A 20,837-nucleotide genomic window follows, 5' to 3' on the forward strand; every position below is an offset into this window, starting at 1 on the left:
TTATAATTACTTCTACATCCCCATGCCCTTTCTTCCATACTGTATGGGCGATTACAACTGAATGCAACCGTGAGGAGGAGAGTTACCCCTCTAAGAAAACAAGTTCTTCAAAACTGCCTGGCCAAATGCTACGTCCGACCTGGCGCTGGCATCCAAACAGTAGTGTTTGCAAAATGCTTACGGGGAACCTCAAGTAGCCGCTTTGCGGATCGTCTACCATGGGACGGTGTCTTTGGAAAGCCACGGCCGTGGCCTTGGCTCCGATGGCGTGGGCATGCAGGTTTACTGGCAAAGGCTTGTGCTGGCCCTCATACGCCTCCTTGGTGGCCATCACTATCCACCTTGCTATGGAGGTCTTGGAGGCTTGACAGCCTGATTTTGGCCCGCCAAAAGTGATGAACAAGGCATTCGATTTACAGAAGCACTTTGTCCTGTCCAGATAGAATCTTAGAGAAGGCCTGACATCCAGACAATGCAATACCTTTTGAGCCTCATCCTTTGGATCAGCAAAGAACACAGGGTGAACCATCTCCTCGTTAATGTGAAAGGAAGAAACAACTTTAGGGAGGAAGCTAGGATGCGTCCTGAGCACCACCTTGTCCCGGTGAAACGTAGTCGAAGGCTCTGATAACACCAGAGGCAGAATCTCGCTGATCCGGCATACTGAAGTAAGGCAAACCAGCAGGGCTATCTTAATAGTCACCAGCCTGATGTCTGCTGATGCCATGGGCTCGAAGGGTTTGTGAGCCAGGGCGCCCAACACCACGTTAAGGTCCCAGACCATATGTGAGGTTTGACCGGCGGATATAATCTGGTCACTCCTGCCAGATGCCTTTATACCACCAGATTGGAAGAGGAGAAGATGCAGTCTCTGGAATTCTTGTAGGCCCCTATGGCCACCAGATACGTACGGCAGGTGTCCAACTGCTCACCTGAGTGAGCCAGATGCGCCAAGAAGGATAACACATCGTCCAGTGAGGATGTCCGTGGATCAACCTTGTTCGCCTTGGCCCAGTGGCAGAACCTGGTCCACTTGCTTCTGTACTGACTCCTGGTGGAGTCCCTTCTTGCCCCTTGTATGATGGCCAGGTTGGCCTGCGATAAGTGTAGATGCTTCAGGGTGACCTGTTCAAGAACCAAGCTGCCAGGGCTAACTTCGTGGCGGGGTGAACCACGGTAACCCGCAGCTGGGACAGTAAGTGGGCTGGACCCAACGGGAGTTGTAGTAGAGGTTGGTCTGACAATCTAAGGAGCTCTGAGAACCACGGTCTTGCAAGCCACCATGGCGCTACCAGGATGAGTCGAAGGTTCTGTGACTCCCTGGCCCTACAGATGACCTTCTCAATCAGCGGAGTGGGGAAAACACATATGCATTCATGCCATTCCATGTGATCGCCAACTCGTCCCCCAGCGATACTCTACCTCGCCCCGGCGAGGAAGCTAACTAAGGGCATCTCCTGTGGTCTATGGTGGCTAATAGGTCTACTTAAGGGTGGCCCCACCTGTCGATAATCCTCTTCAGGACTGCTTTGTTCAACTGCCACTCTTAGTTTTCGATCCCCAGCCTTCTGAGCCTGTCCGCCTCCAGGTTGGATTCTCCGGACAGGTGGGCTGCTGATAAGTAAATGCTGTTGGACAGTGTCCACTCCCAAATGTCGATGGACAGACGGCAGACGGTAGGGGATATGGTACCTCCCTGCTTGTTGATGCAATACATGCAAGTGGAGCTGTCTGTCTGGATGCAGACCGCCTGCTGCTGACAATGGGCAGGACCGTTTTTGGGGCCAGCCAGATGGCCATCATCTCGAGAGGGTTGATATGTTCCAGCTGTTCCTATCGTGACCAAACTCCATGGACACTGTGGTTTATCCAGTGTAGCCCCCCCATCACTAGGGACGAGTCGTTGGTAATGGTGATCTCTGGAGAGGGCTGCCGGAACGATCTGCCCACTAACAGTTTGGTGTCTGCACTCCATCACTCCAAGCCTGTGTGCAGATGCTGTGGTATGCTGCCTGGAAGCCAGTCTCCTGATTCCACGAGGCTGAGAAATGCAGCCGCAGCCTCCTCATTATGAGTCTTGTGTGTGGCATTGCGAGGAAACAAGCCACCGTTATGCCAAGCAAATGCTGGTACCACCATGCAGAGGTCACTGGTCTGATGAGAAAATGCCTGGTGGCCTTCTTGATTGCCGTGATCTTGTCTGCCGAAAGGGAAAGATCCTCTCCAGCTTTGTATCCCAAATTAGCCACAAGAATATTAAGGACTGAGTGGGGAGTAGCTGCGACTTCATGAGGTTCATTGAGAACCCCAGATCGTATAGCATGCGCATAAATGCTGAAGCTGTGCGCTGTACAGCCTTGGGAGACTACCCTCAGACTAGCCAGTCGTCGAGATATGGATAAAGGCGGTGGCCCTCAGCCCCGAGCAAGGCTGCTACCTAGTTCCTTAAACTTGTAAACACCCTTGCAGCTGAGTTGTGGCCAAAAGGGAGAATCTTGTATTGAAAATGAAAGCCCATGATCCTCAGGTCAGGAAGGACCGATGGGGCTCCCAAATGGGGACGTGCAGGTAAGGGTTTATAGTTAATATTTCGAATTTCATTATTTCAAATGCAAAAATGTTGAAAAATTATACAGAAAAAAAAAAGATGTCGAATGTCTTTTTGTTATTTTTTGTTTGAAATAGGGGGTTCTCCCCAACCCCCCTTTTTTTACTCGCGAAACCCCCCCAAAAAATGTAAATTAAAAAAAAAATAATTCCAATTTTTTTGTCCGTATTTTTTTTGTTGACATTTTTGTCATTCGAAAGATACAACTCAGGCCAGCCTGGTTCTTTTTCTGAATGGTGACTATTCGGGAATAGAAGCCCATGCATCGTTGCAAAGCTGGGACCTCCTCAACCACTTGACTCGTGATGAGCGAGCGGATTTCCGCCAAAAGAGTTACTGTCCCAATCTGTGGGGGGCAGGGGGAATAAGAAAGAGGAAGTGGAGGAATTGGCAGATGGAAGCCAGTGGAAACTACAGAGAGAATCCATGGGTCCGCAAACCGTGCCCGCCAGGAACTGAAGTGAAGGGCAAGCCTGCTCCCCCAGAGACTTGTGGATCTGGATGATAGTCGCAACTTCTTACCCACTGAGTTTGGTGACTTTGAGGGGACTGGAAAAACCCCTTGTGAGAGGATTTGTGCTGCTTGCGCCTGTGCTGGCTAGGAGACAGGTTGGGCCGTCTAGCGCGGTGCTACTGAAAACCCCTGAAGCCACAAAAGAACATGTTACTTACCAACTGTAACGTTCTTTCGACTGGATGTTCCTCCCACTTATTCCTCATTTTATGATAATTCGTTATCGCCAGCTTCGGACCATTTATTTCGGCAGAGGGTGCTGTGCTCGAGGTCGTAGCGTCGATTGTCCCTCAACGGGCTCTGTACCATGGCGGCGGGCACTGATGGTATAAATAGCTTGAGCCGTGCCCGTTGGCTTCAGTTCTCATTTTTCAATGAAATATTGGAGGAACACCCAGGCGTGTCTCATGACTGATGCACTCTTCGTGAGAGGAAAGTGTAAGAAAACGCAAACTGTACTGCGGGATAGGTTGGGTGGGTCGATAAGGAATACGTGGGAGGAACATCCAGTTGAAAGAACGTTACAGTTGGAAAGTAACTTGTTCTTCAAATGGATTGTGTCCTCCCACATATTCTTCATCTTATGATAGACTCCCATAGCAGTGGCAATTTTGGAGGTGGGAGTACTAGATACTGTTTTCATGGACGGAACGCAGTATCGCCTTGGCAAATAATCCCTCATTGGAGGAGGAAGCATCTAAACAATAATGAAAGTATGCATCGATTTCCATGTTGCAGCTGAACAAATATCCGCTGCAGGAACTCCCCTCTTCAGAGCCGCAGAAGTAGCCATCCCCCTAGTGGAATGGGCTCGAAGCCCATCTGGGGGGTCCTTTCCCGCCAATCTGTAGCATTCAATTATAGCCAGAATGATCCAGCGGGATATTTTTTGTTTTGTCACCGATAATCCCAATTTATGACCTGCATAACCTACAAAGAGTTGGTCATCTTGATGTAATTTTGACATTCTTGAAATTTAAAAACTGAGAGCCCTTTTGGGGTCCAGTCTATGCAGTCTCTCCTCTTTCTTGCCCAAATGAGGAGGAGGATAGAAGGTTGATAATATGATTTTTTGTGACAAATGGAAGTCAGAAACTACTTTTGGTAAAAGGGAAGGTTTAACTTTAAGAACTACCTTGTCCTTGTAAAAAGTAGTATATGGAGGTTTACATGAGGGAGCCTGTAGTTCACTAACCCTGCGGACTGATGTTAAGGCCACAAGAAGGACAGTTTTTAATGTTAGAAGCCTCAAGGGACAAGAGTGCAGAGGCTCAAAAAGTATACAAGTTACAAACTTAAGTACTAGATTTAAATCCCAAGTTGGGACATGAAAAGGTACTGGAGGGTGTACGTTAGTATGCCCTTTCAGGAATTGAATGATTAATGGAATTTTGAAGTAGGAAACCTCTTCCGAGGAGCGCTTGAAAATGGACAGCGCAGCAAGATATCCTTTAATTGTTCCGATCTGGAGCCCCAGATTGGCTAGATGTAATAGGAAAGAAAGCACCATTGAGGTGTCACATTGAAAAGGGTCCACATCCTTATCTTTGCACCAGTTACTGAACTTGTTCCAACGGCATCTGTACAAAGATTTTGTTGCTGGCCTTCTGGCCGAAAGCAAAATCTCCATAACGTCACCCGGAAGATCCCAATCCTTGTATCTCAATCTCTCAGAAACCATGCGTGAAGGTTGAGTGTCTTGACCTCTGGATGGAGAATCCAACCTTCCTCTTGCGAGAGAAGATCCTCTCTTTGCGGAAGACGTATTGGAGGGCAGATGGACATGTCCAGAAGGTCCGGGTACCACGTCCTCCAGGCCCAATCCGGGGCAATTAGGATCATGGATTTCCTGAACTTTCTCAACCTCCTGATTACTTGAGGAATCACGGGGACTGGAGGAAACGCATACAGAAGTGGGAATTTCCACTCCACTACGAATGTGTCTCCTAGAGCTCCTCTCAGAGCAAATTCCCTTGAGCGGTACTGTTTGCACTCCCGGTTGATCGCGGTAGCGAACAGATCCACTTGAGGGGTTCCCCAAAGGGCAAAGATCTCCTGAAGGACTCCCTGAGCTAGTTCCCACTCGTGGGAGACCGTGCTCTGCCTGCTCAGAGCGTCTGCCACCGTGTTCTGTTCTCCGGCTAAGTGAACTGCCGATAGAGAGATTCCTTCTCGTATTGCCCAGAACCAGAGCAGCATTGCCTCTCTGCACAGTGGTAGTGACCCTACGCCTCCTCTCTTGTTGAGGTAGTACATGGCCACTGTGTTGCCCGTCATTATCAGGACATTCTTTCCCTGTACAGAGGGCAGGAAGGCCTTCAGCGCTAGTCTGATTTCCCTCAGCTCCAAAAGGTTGATGTGTAGTTTGGACTCCGATGGAGACCAACGACCGCTGATTGTCAGATCGTTGGTGTGTGCTCCCCACCCCGTGAGTGAGGTGTCCGTTACTACTGTTATCTCCAGCCATGGTTGCCAAAAAGATTCTCCTTTGAGGATGTTGTTGTTGCAAGCCCACCATAGTACATCCTGAGCAACTGCGCTCAGGACTTGCAGAAGATCCGACATATTCCCTGAGAACTGGGACCACTGAGTTCTGAGTGCCCATTGAATGGATCTCATTCTCAATCTGGCCTCTGGTACTAAGAAAATGCAGGATGCCATGAGGCCGAGCAACCTCAGAAAATCGAAGTCCGGCAGATGCTAGGTTTTCTGGAATTTTGTTACCATCTGCAGAATGTGGAGAGCTCTCCCCTCGGGAGGCGAGGCTTTTCCCAAGGAAGTATCCAAGACTGCTCCGATAAACTGGAGCTTTTGGGATGGTACCATGTGGGACTTCTTGACTTTGAGGGAGAAGCCCAATTTGTGAAGGAAGTGGCAGGTGATCGAAAGATGCTCCTGAGCTTGTTTGGGAGAACGTGCTCTGATCAGCCAATCGTCCAGGTAGGGGTAGACGTGAATCCCCCGTCTCCTGAGACTCGCTTCCACCACCACCATTAATTTGGTGAAAACCCTTGGGACGGAGGTCAACCCGAATGGCAGAACTCGAAACTGATAGTGAGAATTGCCAATTGCAAACCTCAGGTACTTTCTGTGCTTGAGATGGATTGGCACATGAAAGTAAGCATCCTGAAGGTCCAATGATACCAACCAGTCTTGGAGTTGGAGAGCCTGAGAAAGGGACACCATCTTGAACTTGTCCTTCCTGAGGAACTTGTTCAAGTTTCTTAAGTCCAAGATGGGTCTCAATCCTCCGTCCTTTTTTGGGACGAGAAAGTATGGGGAGTACCAACCCTTGTTCCTCTCCGCTACAGGTACTTGTTCTATAGCACCTTTCTCCAGCAGGGTTAAAATTTCCTGCAACAGGAGCGGATCTGGAATTTTGACAGAGTTGGTTCCTGGTGGATAGTTCTGAGGCCTCTTTAGGAAGGGGAGACAGTAACATTGAGCTACTGTTTCCAGTGCCCAAGCATCTGAGGTAATGCCCCGCCATTCCTTAAGATGCTTAGAGATCCTGCCTCCCACTGGGGTTTTGTGTAACAAGGTCTCAGTGATTTGGAGGCGGCTGCAGGAGCGGCTGAGTGTTAAGATGCCATTCCTGAGGCTGGTTTCGCACCTCTTCCTCGTCCACTACGAGGGACATTTCTTTTGCCTCTTTGAAAAGCCTGTCCTCTTCCTCTACCAAAAGAGGAGTAGTACCGAAAAGAACGACCCCTCCAGGAAGATGAGCCCGAATAGGGTTTCTGAGGCTGTCGCATGGAGGCGCTAAGAGATTTAGCTGCCGCTTTTGAGGTCTGAAGTTTTTCTAGGCTTTCATCAGCCTTACTACCAAACAGCCTCAAGCCATCAAAAGGCATGTTCAGAAGTCTGGCCTGCATATCTGGTGCAAACCCCGACTTCCTCAACCACGCAAATCTGCGTAGTACAGTGCTTGCAGCCATGGATCTGCTGATAGTATCAGTAGTATCCAGTCCAGACTGGAGGCATTCCCCCATTGCCTCCTTCCCGTCTTTGACAATATTCGTGAAGCCTTCCCTTTCCTCGCCTTCCGGAATATGATCAGCCGCCACCGAAATGCAGTCCCACAGGGTATGGGTAAACCTGGCCAGGGTACAGGTGACATTGGTTAACTTAAGAGCCATACTACCTGAAGTAAAAACTTTACAGGCCCAAGCATTGACTTTTTTATCCTCTCTATCCGGGGGGGTAGTAGGATATGCAGTCTGTCTTGAAGTAGTTGCTGCTTGAATAACCAGACTTTCTGGAGTGGGATATCTGTTTAAATATTCAGGATAAGAACTAGACGGTTTATATTTTTTGGGAAAATTACTGTTTACAGCAGCAATATTTCCAGGAATTTACCAGTTCTTTTCCACTGTTCTCTGGAGTGCCCTATGGATGGGGAGAACTGGATCTTTCTGAGGACTCCGAACAATTATGTCCATCATATCGTCCTGTTCAAAAGTGGGCGAGGTTCTACCCCAACCCATATATCCTATCACTCTATTCATTAGACTCCTGTACCCTGAATCTGCATGATCTGCAGGGCTAGGGCTAGCAAACTCTAATTCAGGTGACATGTCAATGCCACTAGCAGAATGGAGAGTCTCGCACAGGTCTCTCATCTTAGATTCTGGGTCTATAAGTTCTTCTAGAACTTGTCTAGTGCCATATTACACTCCAAAAGGAGAGATTTCCTCATCCTCAGAGCCAGATTCTTCAAAAATCAAAGGCAGACTTAAAAAAGTCTGATTTCGGTAATGGAGTAAATCTCCTCTCTTCCTCCTGAGTTTTCTTCAAAGGAATGGAAAGATTCTTCGAAAGTGTCGAAGGAATCTTCAACGACCCCGATGAAGGCTTTGACACAGGCGTCGAAGACGCTTTTGGCTTCGATATCGAAGCTGCCGGCGCCGATGTCGTTGGCAAAGTCGTGGAAGTTTTCGACGACTTCTGTTTCTTATGTGGTATCAGAGAAATACTCGACTCTCGATGAGTCTTCGACGACTTGGGGTCGACTCGAGTTTTTCAAGTTTCCTCCATACTACCAGGTTTTACCACAGTAGCTCCAGACTTCCCTTTGTCGTCCAATGGAGCGACAGGGGTACGGCTCTTCTGAGGTTTCTTTGAGGGGGTCGAGGCCGCATTCTCAAATACCTCCATCATCTTCTTTTGAAATTCCTCCCATTTTCTAGGGGAATCCGACATATTCGGGCATCGTACCACTTCGGTCGATGAATCGGAAGATGACGAAGGAGATCTATGTCTCCTTTTCACTCTCTTAGAAGAGGAAGATGAAGAGCACCTCGATCCACTACGAGATCGAGATCTCTTAGAGTGTCTATGACGATCTGATTCTTTCAAATCGCTCGATTTTTTATGTTTTTCAGACAAAGCCTTGGAGGCTTTAGAAGCTTCCCTCCCCACCCCCAGTTTACCTTTCCTCTCACGAAGGGCCTTCTCCGTCATTGACGGACAAGAGCCAAAGTCGCCGGTTCAATGACTTGAACCGAGGCACCAGACCCAAATGTAGTGAGGATCTGTGATCGATATCTGCACTCTGTGTTAGGGCGAATTCTCTTATAAGGCTAATTTCCCAAACCTAGTGAGTCCCCCAGCAGCTTTGCTGGATTTTTGGGGTTTGTTTTTTTCTCCTGCTAAGAGTGAGACTCTTTTTCTCCCACTCTTAGGCATGATTTGAGGTATGTCTTTGACTTATTGTGTGCTTATGGGCTATGGGGTCTTTTACTCCATAGGGTATCATCTGTTTTTATGTATGTGTTACACAGCACCCTCAGTGCAGTAACACAAGAGTGTCATAGTGATCCCCAAACATAGGCTCCATACTCTGGGACTGACAACTGTCTCCCAGGGCATGTAAAGTCACCATTGGCTTTACTAGTCCCAAATTTTGAACAGAACCATTACAAACCATCATATTGTGGAAGTACTGGAAGGGTTTAATTCGATTGCCCCTGGGTCTGTTTCAGAGAGGGTACTGTCCAGTCCCCCCTTGTCGAGTTTCTGGCTGGTGGCAGTGGTTACCACGCAAAATATTCCACCGGAATATCTCCTATGGGATTTTCCCATTGATTTTAAACGCACCACTTTTTGGTTGCAATGTTAAAGATACCGCCGGTTTATTTATTTAATATAAAATCACCGGTTGGGTCTTTTCGCCAGAACTCTTTTCTAAAATGGTGTTTGTGTCCATCTCTGTAACTCTAACCAAGGTGGGGCCCTTTCTTCCACTTTTTGGCGGGCTTCTCCACAGAAGCCCTCCAACTGGTGCCACTCTGTCTGGGTTCCACAGGATTTGTGGGTGGGGGAATTGGCACCCTGGACTGCGTTGCCTTAGCAACTCAAGTCGCACTCTGTTCTGATTGGCCCAGTGGTGAGCCGCCCAGCTCACCACTTAGCATGTATGAGTGACAGCTAAGCTGTTGAATGGGGGTTTTTCTGCATAAAAGCAGGGCTTTCAGGACTGGAACTTAAGAAGTCGCCACAGGACCTAAGAAATCCGAAGAGGGGAGAAGCTGGGCCATCTGCAACGACGACACCACCGGTGGAGCCCTGCTGCAACGACCTCACCACTTTCCCGACGACAAGTGAAGATCTTCTGCTGAAAGAGTCTTCTTCCTCTGAGCTGGTGGGATCAACCAGTTCGCCATTCGCCTTCCAGGACGTCTCTTGGTCGAATCGCCAGTGCCAAGCACCCCGGCGGCCGGATAGCCAAGCTTCACCACTGTGACTGTGAATAAAAGGAACGCACCTTTTAACCGAGCGAAATCTGCGGCTGGTCTCTTCCCTGGGCAGTGCAACGACTCCAAGTTTCCTCCTCGACGAGATCTTCTCTTCACCTGGTCAAAACAATGAACTGCACCCGCTGCCAGGAACAACTGCCACCGCTGGAGCTTCCTGAACTTTAAAGGTACTGTATTCCACCTGGCCTCCCTTTCTACGGTTTGCTAAAGGTGACCCTTAAATCCTTGGCTTTCAAACTGGGTTGGCCCCCAGACCTTCTAACTTTACCTTCTGAATCAACCCAACCTCTTTTGAACATTTTTTACAAAGACTTGAATGCATTTCTAAACTGTGTGATCTTGGGCACATTTCACCTTGCTCCATTTTAAGTGGGCCTGGCCTATGAACTTTGGCTCTACAGTAGACTCTGCCTTCACTAACTTGTTTTGGTCTTAGAAAAGTGTTGGGAACTGTTTTATTTTCATGACCTGCCTTTTTCTCTCCCTTTAACCTAATTATTGGAGTGCCATCTAAGTTACTCGCTCGCATCTGTTTTTACAAATAGTGGTGTTTTGACTTAGACTTGTCTAATAATTCTTAAGGGAGGTGTGTATACTTTTCTGATTGTGTTTGAACTTGCTTTGATTTATAGTGCTAGTGTATTTCCTTAAGTGTGTTAAATAAATAATTATATACTTTTGATACCGAGCTCTGATCAGTGCTGCTTGCTCTACTGTGTTTTTAGCCCTATTGTGTATCCTCTGTATACTGCCCTACTCTTCTTGAGAGAAGTCTGACTGCTCAGCCACAGCTACCAGGTATATTTGGGTGGTACAGACTGCTACCAATTGGGTTTACTGCTTACTCCTGTAGTCTTAATCTTCTTGCAGTGGTCCCCAAGGGAACTGCACAGGATTCTGCCTAACAATCTGCAGTCAACACACTTTTTAAACCCAGTCTTGGGTGTTGAAGGTGTTGAAAAAGATTATATTTTCAGTAGAAAATTTCGAAGCGCGCCGTTCTCGAGAGAGGAGCAATCGGAAAAACGGAACTGAAGCCAACGGGCGTGGCTCGGGCTACTTATACCATCAGTGACGTCGACAAGGTACGGAGCCCGTCAGGGGACAATTGCCGCTACGACCACGAGCACAGCGCCCTCTGCCAAAAAAAAAATGTCTGAAGCAGCGAAGCTGGCGATAACAAATGATCATAAAATGAGGAATACGTGGGCGGACACAATCCATTCGAAGAACGGGCTCTGTCAGAGCGTTGGCGACTCTGGCTATTGGCCTTGGGTGCCGACTGTCAGGATTGACAAGGACTTCACTGTCTGAGAGCCATTTTTCTTTTTGTCAAGTTCCTCGTCTGTGGTCGAGTGGAACAAGTCCCCCCTCAAATGGCAGGTCTAGAATGCGCTCTTGCACATCGGTGTTAATCTTGGTCGCCTTGACCCAAGCTGTCCTCCTCATATCTGTGGCGATACAAATCGCTCTACCTGCGGTGTCGATGTGAGCGACTGTGGATTCTATGTCGTCTTGGGCAACAATTTTGGCCTCTGCCAATCCAGCCATGAAGCGTGCCTGACTATACGCGGGGAGCCCTGGGAGGCAATCTGCAATCTCCCGCCACAGCTTTTGATTCACTGCAGGCCAATAGTGTCAGCATTGGCCTGGCGCAGATGGAGTGGCATGATAGAAAATCTTTTGCCGTAGGATTCCAAAAGCTTTTCCTCCTTCCCTAGGAGTGTAAGGTAGGTGCAGATGACAATGACTGTGGCTTGGAGTAAAGGGAGGCTGCAGCTATAACTGATGAATGCGGTTGAGTGTGTACTGCCAGAATGAATGAGTCCCCCTCTGCCTGCCTATACTTGGCATTGAGGCGTTTACTGATAGGCTGTGTGGAGTGTGGCTTGACCCATCCCTTCTTGGCCAGGGTTTCTACGTCCTTTTGCAGAGGGATGCCAGTTCTTGTGGCAGGGCGACTGGTCGGAGGCATGCTGGGTGAGGGCAGCTGTGGGGTGCTGACTGGTAGAGCCGGGGGCTGCTGCAGAGACTGCACCGGAGGCGGAGCCACCGTGGAGGGTATGAGCGCAAGGACCAAGGGCTAAACTGGGGCCAGAGTCTGGATCGGAGCCTGTGGTGGTGCCGGAAGGAGCATGTTTTTGATGACCCCCCCCCTCCTGAGGAAGGTGGCCATCTGCAGAGATTTCATGAGGGTATGGAACTTTTCAAAGAACCGACCATTGCATGCAGGGGAAGGGCCTGGGGTGGAAGAGACGGGCGGTTGCTGAGGTCTTGGCAGTCCTTCACACCCAGTGCTGGGAGCTGCGTACCGCACCTGTGAAGGTGTGGTCGGGTATGAGGTGGACCAGGTCACTGGAGTGGTCCAGTCCTACCTAGTCTCCACCTGCACGCTTAAAAGCGAAGGCTCGGGCCTTCTCTGCAGCTCAGGTAGCGAGCTCAGAGGCGGAGTGCCCTCGGCCATGACGCTGGTAGTGCTGCATATAGGCGCCACCTCGGGCACGAGCCCGGTAGTAGAGCAAAGCCCCGCTAGGATGTTCCTAGTAGCAGAGCCTTGCAGCCCCTCAGCGGTGGAACCGAGAGGATTTTGCAACCCCTCGGTCTGATGGCCGGTATCTGAGAGCCTCGGTCTTAGAACCTGGAAGGTCCCTCCCACTTGGGCTCTTCCCTGGGAAGGAGTCGCCCTTGAAGGGTGCGGAGACGAACAGGGCACCTACCTTGGACCTGGTCTTCCTCCTCATGTAATTCTTGATGTCCTCTGAGGTGATCTACCCAACAGCGCCCTCCACAGCTCCCTCCACCTGGCCAAACGATTCTTGAGAGCTTGCAGGGTCAACGTGTCGTACGCACAACAGCCGTCCCAGCCGTTGTCAGGGCCGAGGCACCAGAGGCAGAGCCCGTGGGTATCCGACGTGGGGAAGGAAGCCGTGCAGGCTGGACACCTGCTGAAAACCGCTGTTGTCGACATGCACCGGGGAGGAGTGTGGCACCAGAGGACAGAGTCTTCTCTGACAATTGCAAGGAGAGAAAACAAGAGAAAAAATAGAAATCCCTATCGGGGAAGAGCGTGAGGAAATACAAAGCCGGAGGCCTAACCCAGGAGCTTTGGCATAGTGGTCCGTTCCCGTCAACGGGGAAAGAGGAAAAGGGGACTGGGGAGTGGAGCTGGTGGGCGCAGTCAGAGCAGCGCATGCCCTCAGTGCCGCGCCCCAGCGCTCATCTAAATTTAAAAGGGAAGACAATTTTTACTGGTGAAAAGGGTTCTGTTTCCCGTCCCTAGCGAGGGACGCCCATACAGTATGGAGGAAAGGGGACGGGATGTAGGAGTAAGAAATATTATGTTGCAATTGTGTATATAGCTAACAAAATAGAGCGGAAAAGGGATTTTGGCAATGTTTTACATGAAGAGTACTAAACAATCCACTACATCCTGTACCTGAAAAGACAACATGTAAAAAACGTTTTCAACCTAGAGCAAAATATATTCAAATCTATTGTTTTAGCATTTATCACAACACACACTGAAATTAACATTAAAAGTCAATGTCGGTATAAAAGGTTTTTCTCACATGAATTCTGGGATCTTGCAGGTCAAATGGCCTCATGAAATCCTCAGTAGATTCTCCTAAATTATTCTCCAACAATCCACGAATGAGCTTGTATTTACTTAAATCCAAAGAACAGTGTACTGAAGACAGACTTCCATGAACTGACATGTCAGGCACAGCATGGCTTATTTCCCTTAGAAGAAAATGTATTTGTATAAATTATTTAGTCTTAGTACCTCATACAATGTCATGTTTCAGTAAAAAGCATTCAGCGTACAATCACTTATCTGTGTTTGGATAACAACTACCATCCAGTGAATTATTCAATTGCTTATCAGATTTTGTTTTCTATTTATTTTAAGTTTTACATTAAAATTGAAAGGAAACAATTTTGTACCATATTCATATGATATGCTATACAAGAAACAGATTTTAAAAAACAGTCACACCCATCTTAATTGGAAAGCTAGTACAGCGATTTGGAAAGGTAATAAATACAGCAGGAAGATCCATCCGTGCCCATATATTACCAGTTTAGTTTGATTGAAATGTTGTGTATATTGAGTTTATGGTGACAGACATTCTAACATTCCTCTTTTTAAGGGAATGCAAACTACCAGATGAGTGGGCCATGCTGGCGGTTAAGGGCCTGCCAGCCTGAAGTAGTAGTCCTGAATATAGTAAGGGTCTTTACCACGGGCTGCAGTGTTACTACTGGAACTGTCCCAGAAAAGATATCCGAGACTCAAACTCGAGTGAGGTCTGTACATCAAATCTTTTTAATAGCATGCGATTGCTTGGATCTGTTGTATTTGTTTTGAAAAGACCTTGAATAAAATATTTTTAAAAACATTGTTTTAATAGAACCACTGGATGCGAGCAGATAAGACGACAGAGGTGTGTGCAGGTTCCCATAGAATTCCAGGTCTTGTATACCTTTTACAATCAATTACTTTCAGTGCTGCAACCACAATATTACTGTGAGCTCATCAGGGAGGTTTTGGTCTTCCCCAATTAGCACAATAGCAGGCTCTGTGAAGCCAGGCCTGGCAAAGTCAGACACTCGGGTCAGTATTGAGTCTTTTGAGAATTAGCAACATTATCAGTATACTTCAATAAAATTTGGCAGCAATAGCATTCTTCCAACTATTTGTAATGGTGCAGCAGTTTCAAACATGTGAGTAAATACATTAATTGTAAAACTGTTCATTTCCATCTGTACCCGAATGCACACTTTCCAAAATGGATACTCTTCTCAAACAAGTTGGTCAAGTGCTATAAATTGAGTCCTAGTTCTTCTCAACTCTACACATTTCATGATTGCATTGTCCATTTAGTTACATTTCTCAGCAACATTCTTTCTTTACTTCATTTTTAACATATTAGTGTTACATATAGAAAATTAACATTATACACTCACATAGGTTCATCCACAGGCACACGAGATAATATTGTAAATAGCGACACTAATCCTCTAGATACATAGATGGTAGCACAAAGGTTTACATATCAATCTTGACCTCACAGTTAACGCACCTCAGCAACGTTCTTAATGCATATATTTGCATCATCACTTTGAGGCTCTGATCAACTAGTCTCAAACTCTTAAATGTTCTGAATGATCAATTCTAACTGAACATTTTTATAAACTTCATCAGTTGCCGTGGTTGTAGGACAAATGATCGAATCTAAATGGTCGACAGGACAAATGGTCGACACCAAAAGATCGACAGGTCAAATGATCGAATTTTTTTGGTGTTTTTTCACTTTTTTCTTTTTTTTGGGGGGTCCCCCACAACCCCCTTTTTTTTGCTTAAAACCACTTTTTTTCCCTAAACGAAAACCTAAAAAAATATATACAACTAAAAAAAGAATTTGCTCATTTGACCTGTCGACCAAATTGTGTCGACCTTTTGACTGTCGACCATTTTTTACTAGACACCAGTTGCCGTCATGAGCATCAGCTACTCCTGGACCATCAAATTATTCAAAGTCCTTTTTTCCAGGCATTTAAAAACATATTTGATCAGTAGATATTGGACATAAACACCCAAAAGGACAGCAAACACTAGTAAAACTATATAAATTATGGAAACTCCTAGCAATGCAACCAATTTAGTAATCCAAGATCATAGAGACCAGCCTGTATACCTGTCCTCTCTATGTAATATAGCAGCTGACCTAATTTGAGCGATTAAATCTGTTACGCTATTAGCATAATAAGGAGTAACTGTACAACATTCTGATCCAATTAAAGCACAAATACCTCCCTCTCATGCCAATATGGCAACAACTGCCATACAGTTCTGAAATATCATAGTACGCAGTGCCACTTTTTCACAAGTAATCAATGAAAAATGTGGATGCATCATTTGCCACTTTTTACAACTATAATTACAATTTAAGACTCTTACCACCTTCTACTTTGACACATCAGTCAGTCCATAGAGTTCCATCATTGACCTGAATTGAGAGTGATCTCCTCCAAGTTTTTCGCACGTTCCTGGATTACCAGGTTTCCAATCAAGCGTGGGATCTGCCCATATATTAAAATCTCCCCCAAGGATGACATGACCTGTTGATTCTAACAATCTTGGGAATTGTTTTGGAGAGAAATCAGACTTGCCCTACATTGGGGGAATAAATCGTGGCAATTGTGGTAGACACATTCCCAATGGTCCCCGAAACCAGTAGGGCACGGCCCTCAACATCTGACCAGACCTTTGTGATCTTGAAGTCCAAACGCTTCCTAATGAGGATTCCCCCCCCCCTCCTCCTCCTCAACAGTCCCGAGCCCCAAAATTCCATCCCGGAACGCCTCCCCAGGACCACCCTTTCCTCTCCTTTCATATATTTAGTCTCCTGCAATAGAAGGATGTCAATTTTTGATCTGCGAAATTCTCTGTAGACAAGTGATCTTTTTGTTGGTGAATTAAGACCTTTGACATTTAACGTCTTCACCCTTATGGCACCCCTGCAATATGATTCAGCTGTCATCATAACGACGGGATCTAGGACCATCCATATTTTCTGACCGTTGTAACTCACTTCCTTGGTATCGAAACAACCACACGACCGTTGCACTGCTCATAGTTCTTAAGTTTACAGTTGATTCAACACACGCTCCAGTCCCCTGACCCCACCCCACCTTCCCTCCCACTACCCGAGTTCGGTGGCGTCCGATCGGGCCGAGTTAGCTTCACTCGCCCTAGACCGAACCACCAGTGGAGACCGTTAGCTCACGGTCCCCTAGTAGAATAAACGTCAAAATAACTAATGAGCCCCCAAGAACCTCCCCCCAGAGTGAGCTGAATACTGCAACATGAGTGGAAGTCTTTATCACATTTCACCCCAAAAAATAAAAAGCAACCATGTTGTCCTTATAACAAATGTCAGGTCAAGCAAAGAGTACTATACTTATCGAGGCTCAGCTGCCCCCCTCCGGAGAACCGTTCCCTCTGCGGTATTTCCTCGAGCCTTTAACCTTCCTCCTCTTCGGGCCCTGTGTCTGCCATTCCGACCTGTCCCTGGGAGGACGGTCGCTGGATTCCTCGCAATCCTGCGGGCCTAGTAAGTCAGCGATGCAATCCTTGATCTGCCGTTCGGAGCTCAGCCTGATCTTCGTGCCGTCATGTTCGAAGGAGAGGGAAAAGGGATATCCCCACATGTAGCGCGCGTCCCGAGATTTGAGCCACGTCGTCAGTGGTTTGCACATTTTCCTCAGGGCTAGTGTCAGGGCAGAGAGGTCCTGATATATTGTTATTTGGGCCCCACTTAGGGTAATGGTGCCCCCACTCCTTGCCTTTTCCAGCACTCTCGACCTATCTTGATAACGGTGGAATCTTGCCAGCACTGACCTCGGGCATCCAGGGGAGCCTCCCGCTCTGTGAATGCGTTCCGTTTTGGGTTCATCAATGTTGTCGTCCGCGACGAGTAGCTTAATGATGTCGTGAAGGGTCGTTTTCAGGTCCTCCTCCGTTTCTCCGTCCTTCTCAGGAATCCCAAAAAAGCGTAGATTGTTTCGCCTTTCGCGATTCTCCAAATCGTCCATCTTGAGTTTAAATTCTTGCTCCCTCCGTTCTAATTCAGTTATTCTGTGGGAGAGCTGCGTTTCTAGGACGTCAACTGAGGCCTGATTGTTCTCAACGCCATCAACTCTGTCCTCTATATTATCAAGGCGCTGTGTGAGCTTATCGATTTTTCCTCCTATGTTGGCACCCATATTTCTTATTTCCGCCAGTAAATCCGCAATATCTCCTTTTGTCGCAGCGTTTCTGCGCCAACAATTGATGATGTGGCCATTGTGGGTCCAACGTCAATTCGGGATGCCAATCCGTATGCGTATATGGCAAGCTTCTGGCGGGCGTTTATGCGCCTGGTGTTGCAGATTCAACTTGTCGTAAGTGCAAAAGCTCAAGTACTTGGTACCACAGAGGAGGCACACGGCCCCTAGACCAATTTTCCCCTTCTATTATTTTGGTTTCTAGCCAAGACGGACCGTTTTGAGGGTGTCTCCGGGGGCCTTACCCTCTGTGGGGGAGATGCGTTTGTTGTTACAGTCCGAGTAAGGGCCTTATCGTCTTGGAGGGAGCAGGGTTGTTCGTGGTCTCTCAACATCCCGCGGACACCGCCACGTGGGGACCCGCGAATCAGACGCAAAGTTCACCCATCGTATGCCCGCTTCTTCGTTATCGCTTAAGAAAGGAACCCCAAGGGCACCACGTGTCTAGAAGGTAGCGCGTTGCCTATATTCGTTTTTCGCGGGTTTCCTCAGTGCAAGGCCGCAATCAGTTGTGTCGCAGTTTTGAGCTGAAAGTTTTGTGCGCTACCGCCAAGCGATGGAGGGGCCAACGGGAATCACTTACTTCTCTTGGGTCACGCTCGTTGCAGAGGGAGGCGAAGTAATCCTTCCGCGGGAGTACAACTCAGCAGAAGGCGGGGGGGGGGGGGGGTGACAGGGCCCGTGCCTCTGGCGTCTCCGCGGGGCGACCGTCTTCGTACCGTCTCGCTTGTTTCAGGCCCTTTCCCCGCCACTGCATCCCATCGAATGTTCCGCTGGGTCCTCGCTTCCAAGAGTGGTGTCGCGTAGATGTGGGGGCTCAACCTCCGGTGGGCCCTCCTCTTGGTGCCAGCGCAGTAGTCGCTCCCGGCAGGCACGAAGTTCCGAGCCGCCTCAAGGCCGCATCCAGTTTCGTTTTCACCGCCACGGGTTCTTGTCAATATTTACTGGAAGCCTGGGCCGTTTTCACCCGAGATTTCTCCCGTGTATGGCCGATACCTTCATAAACCGTCGTCTCGAATTTTAACCCGGGGGGGGGGTCCAAAAGTGGGGGCTCATTCCACTTTTCGGGACCTCGGGAAGGGAGCTCACGCAGGAGAGGAACTCATCCGCGCGCCCCCTGGTGGCCACACGTCAGATATACACTCTTAAAGGGTATGAGTGAACCTAGCCAACATGCACGTGGCCTTTGCTGACTTCAGGGCCATACTTCCATCCGAAAAAACCTTTTTGGCTAGAGTGTCATAACGCTTGTCATCCCTATCATGAGTTATAGTAGGGTAGGCATTTTGTCTAGTGGTTGAGGTGGTGGCTTGTACCATCAGACTCTCCGGAGTTGGTAAATAATAGAAGTCAGTTTCTTGTTGACAGCTGGATTCAATTAAGGCGCCTCCCAATTGGTAGTTACGTGCTTTTGAAAAGCTGCGGAATGGAACAATAGGGTCTTCCTGAGGTCCCCGGTCCAGAATGTCAGTCAGGTCATCTTGTTCGAAAACTGGACTTGGTCAAGTCCATCCCATATAGTCAACTACCTTGACATTTATTTATTTATTTATTCATATTTGTAAAGCGCACAACAGCCCAGGGGCATCGTGGCACTGTTACAGAAATAGCAATCTTGCTGGTTACAGAGGTGGGCATGGTGGTTACATGGATATTTGCATTTTAAGAGCATATTGAATACATAGAAGAACAAGTTACTTCTTACCTTGTAACGTTCTTTCGATGGGATGTTCCTCCGACGTATTCCTTATCTTTGATAATTCGTCTCCAGCTTGCTGGCCTCGGAAATTTTTTCTGTAGAGGGCGCTGTGCGTCGACGTCCGCCGAGTCGATGTCCCTCGACGGCCACCGTATCGGCGCCGACATCACCATGCCCATAAATAGCCACGCGAGGCGTTCGTTGCTCAGTTCCGTTTTGTAGCATAAGAAACGTCATGCCTGAATTGGTTATTGACCTTGAAGGAGCGTAAACTGTAACCACAAGGGAAGTATTACTGCGGGGATGGATGGGAGGGGCAATAAGGAATACGTCGGAGGAACATCCCATCGAAAGAACGTTACAAGGTAAGAAGTAACTTGTTCTTCGTAGGGATTGTGTCCTCCGACGTATTCCTTATCTTTGATAGACTCCCATAGCAGTGGCATGTAATTGGAGGTCATGTATCCCTTTAGGGATGAACCGAACGTAATACGGCTTTGCCAAATCTGGTCTCTTGACTAGTGGAGGAATCCAGGTTGTAAAATTTTGTGAATGTATGTGCGGATGACCATGTGGCAGCCGCACATATGTCTCTGACCGGTACCCCTGTTTGGAGGGCCGAAGAGGCTGCGATACCCCTGGTTGAATGAGCCCTAAGATTTTGGGGTGGCTCTTCCCCTGCCAGTTTGTAACATTCCAGAATGGTCAAAATAATCCACCTGGAAATGGGTTTGCTATGGGTAATCCCAACTTGTGACCTGAGTATCCTACAAACAGTTGGTCTGCTTGCCTGATCCTAGCCATTCTGCTGATGTAAAAGCTTAGAGCTCGCCTTGGGTCCATCCTATGTAGCCTTTCTTCCTCTTTCCCCGGATGGGGAGGAGGGTAGAACAAAGGTAAGGTAATTTTCTGAGTAATATGAAATTCAGAAACCACCTTTGGGAGGAAATTAGGCTTCACCTGTAGGACAACTTTGTCCTTGTGGAAAATTGTATGTGGGGGTTTACAGGAGAGAGCTTGTAGCTCGCTCACCCTCCTAGCTGATGTTAGAGCTACCAATAGGACAGTTTTAAGCGTGAGAAATCTCAGCGAACAAGAGTGAAGTGGTTCGAACGGAGTGCCCATTAGGAAGTTTAAGACTAAATTTAAGTCCCATAAGGGAACTTGGAATGGTTTTGGAGGATAAACATTAGTTAATCCCTTGAGAAATTGTATCACTAGAGGTAGTTTGAAATACGATGGTTCCTCTGCAGTGCGCTTGAAGATTGAAAACGCTGCGAGATAGCCTTTTACAGTGCCAACTTGAAGGCCTGAGTTTGCCAAGTAGAGTAGAAACGATAACACTGTTGGTGTACCACATGAAAAAGGGTCGATATTCCCTTCTCTACACCAGCTGCAAAATTTGTTCCAACGGCAGCGGTATAAAGA

General features: G+C 47.7%; 1 protein-coding gene across 1 annotated transcript in view; it reads right to left on the reverse strand.

Moving 5' to 3' along the window:
- VPS13D (vacuolar protein sorting 13 homolog D) overlaps positions 1–20,837 on the reverse strand; it is a 3,263,180-nt gene that overhangs the window by 2,133,672 nt on the left and 1,108,671 nt on the right. The window contains exon 28 of the mRNA XM_069610908.1: positions 13,450–13,621. Coding sequence (XP_069467009.1) covers positions 13,450–13,621 — 172 coding nt within the window. The remainder of the gene's footprint in view (positions 1–13,449; positions 13,622–20,837) is intronic.

The sequence above is a fragment of the Ambystoma mexicanum genome, chromosome 8 (genome assembly GCF_040938575.1).
Source record: "Ambystoma mexicanum isolate Mex_15411 chromosome 8, UKY_AmexF1_1, whole genome shotgun sequence".
Lineage (NCBI taxonomy): Eukaryota > Metazoa > Chordata > Amphibia > Caudata > Ambystomatidae > Ambystoma > Ambystoma mexicanum.